This window comes from Buceros rhinoceros, unplaced genomic scaffold, assembly GCF_000710305.1.
Source record: "Buceros rhinoceros silvestris isolate BGI_N320 unplaced genomic scaffold, ASM71030v1 scaffold26382, whole genome shotgun sequence".
NCBI lineage: Eukaryota > Metazoa > Chordata > Aves > Bucerotiformes > Bucerotidae > Buceros > Buceros rhinoceros.
This window is the reverse complement of record NW_010401067.1, coordinates 31,479-32,800: the sequence shown is the minus strand read 5'-3', so window position 1 is coordinate 32,800 and position 1,322 is coordinate 31,479. Positions and strand designations below refer to the sequence as shown.

The following is a 1,322-nucleotide window of genomic DNA, read 5'->3' as shown; positions in this document are numbered from 1 at the left end:
GCGGTGATCAGCCCCTGTGCCCTGCTGGGGACACGGCGGGACGAGAGAAGACGGCCCACGTTTCACAGGTTTCACCGGTTTCCACACCGGTGTTTTGGATGGGGCTCCAGCCTCTCAGCTGGCACTGGAGCCACCACGGTGCTCCAGACTGGAGGCACTAACGTGCCTGAGAGGGGCAGACTCGCAGCTGCAGTGTGACAGGAAAGGCAGCTGCTGGAAGAGGAGACCAACAGGGCCAGGACAGTAAAGATATGGCACAAATACCTCTGCTATCAAAGAAAGCACCGTTGCAGAACCCATGGCCTTAGACATCACGGGAAGGACCCCGCCACTGCGTCCAAGAACCAGCAGAAACAGAACGTCACCCGCTTGGTGCATTTTTTTTGGGAGGGGTCATGTCCCAAAAATTCCTGAGGAATTCACTATGGGTGAGAGGGGCTGGGTCTCCTCTGACAGCCTGCTTGGCGGAAGGGTCGGGGACAGCCAGAGGCCGGGACCAGAGCATCTGGCGTCCTCAGGCAGCAGGGGGGGCCTGGTGTGTGGCTAACGCCAGCAGCAGGGGAGGGACAATAGGTTCTGCAGGGTCAGGCTTCTGGCCGAATTCTTCCAAGCCTTCGCAATGCGTCTATGAAGTCAAAGAGATGAATCCCCACCGGCAGGGCTGAAAACCCCTTTGTTTATGGAAGGAAACTGCTGAAGGTCTCTTGTACCACTCACCAGAACCTGAAGGCGCGGACAGTGTATGGACAGCTGGATCAGCGTGCTGTCTGTGATCTGCAAAGAACACAGAAAGCCTTTTCATGCCGCGAGCTTTGCACAAGGACTTTTCTGCCTACGGAAGAAAGTGAGAACTTTGCCGGATCCACGACACCGTTCCCCGCAGTCACTCTCCTGAGCCCCTTGGGGACTCGTCTCCTGCGTGACCAAATTTACGATGTACAGATTCCTCCACTCCCTTTTGGAAACAACTCTCGTCCTTAAAGGACTGTTAAGGCGGAGGAACTGCTGGTGTTTTGCACTTCCACGAGCAGCTCTCACGAGTCCAGCTCACGATGAAGCAAAGTGCGTGAGCAGACCTCTCCACCCCCACTGGTCTCCTGAATGTTTGTCTCAGCAGCAGCCGAGGTGTTCGAACCCCTCGGTGAGCTGCTGAATTGTGCCTCTCTAGGCAGAGACTCGACACAACGGCTTCTGAACTGAACGCCCTCACAAGGGACCTCGCTGGGGTGTCTTTGTTCAGTCGGTCTGGCCAAGGACCCAGCCCAAATTTTCTTCCTTTTTGGGTTACTTTTACATCACTTCCTGTCTGGACTACTGTAATT

The 1,322-nt window shown here is 55.6% G+C and overlaps 1 protein-coding gene across 1 annotated transcript in view; it reads right to left on the bottom strand.

The window, feature by feature from the left end:
- Nucleotides 1-1,322, bottom strand: part of LOC104489936 (F-box/LRR-repeat protein 20) — a 20,332-nt gene that overhangs the window by 1,150 nt on the left and 17,860 nt on the right. The window contains exon 12 of the mRNA XM_010132156.1: nt 718-774. Within this exon, the coding sequence (XP_010130458.1) occupies nt 718-774 (57 nt within the window). The remainder of the gene's footprint in view (nt 1-717; nt 775-1,322) is intronic.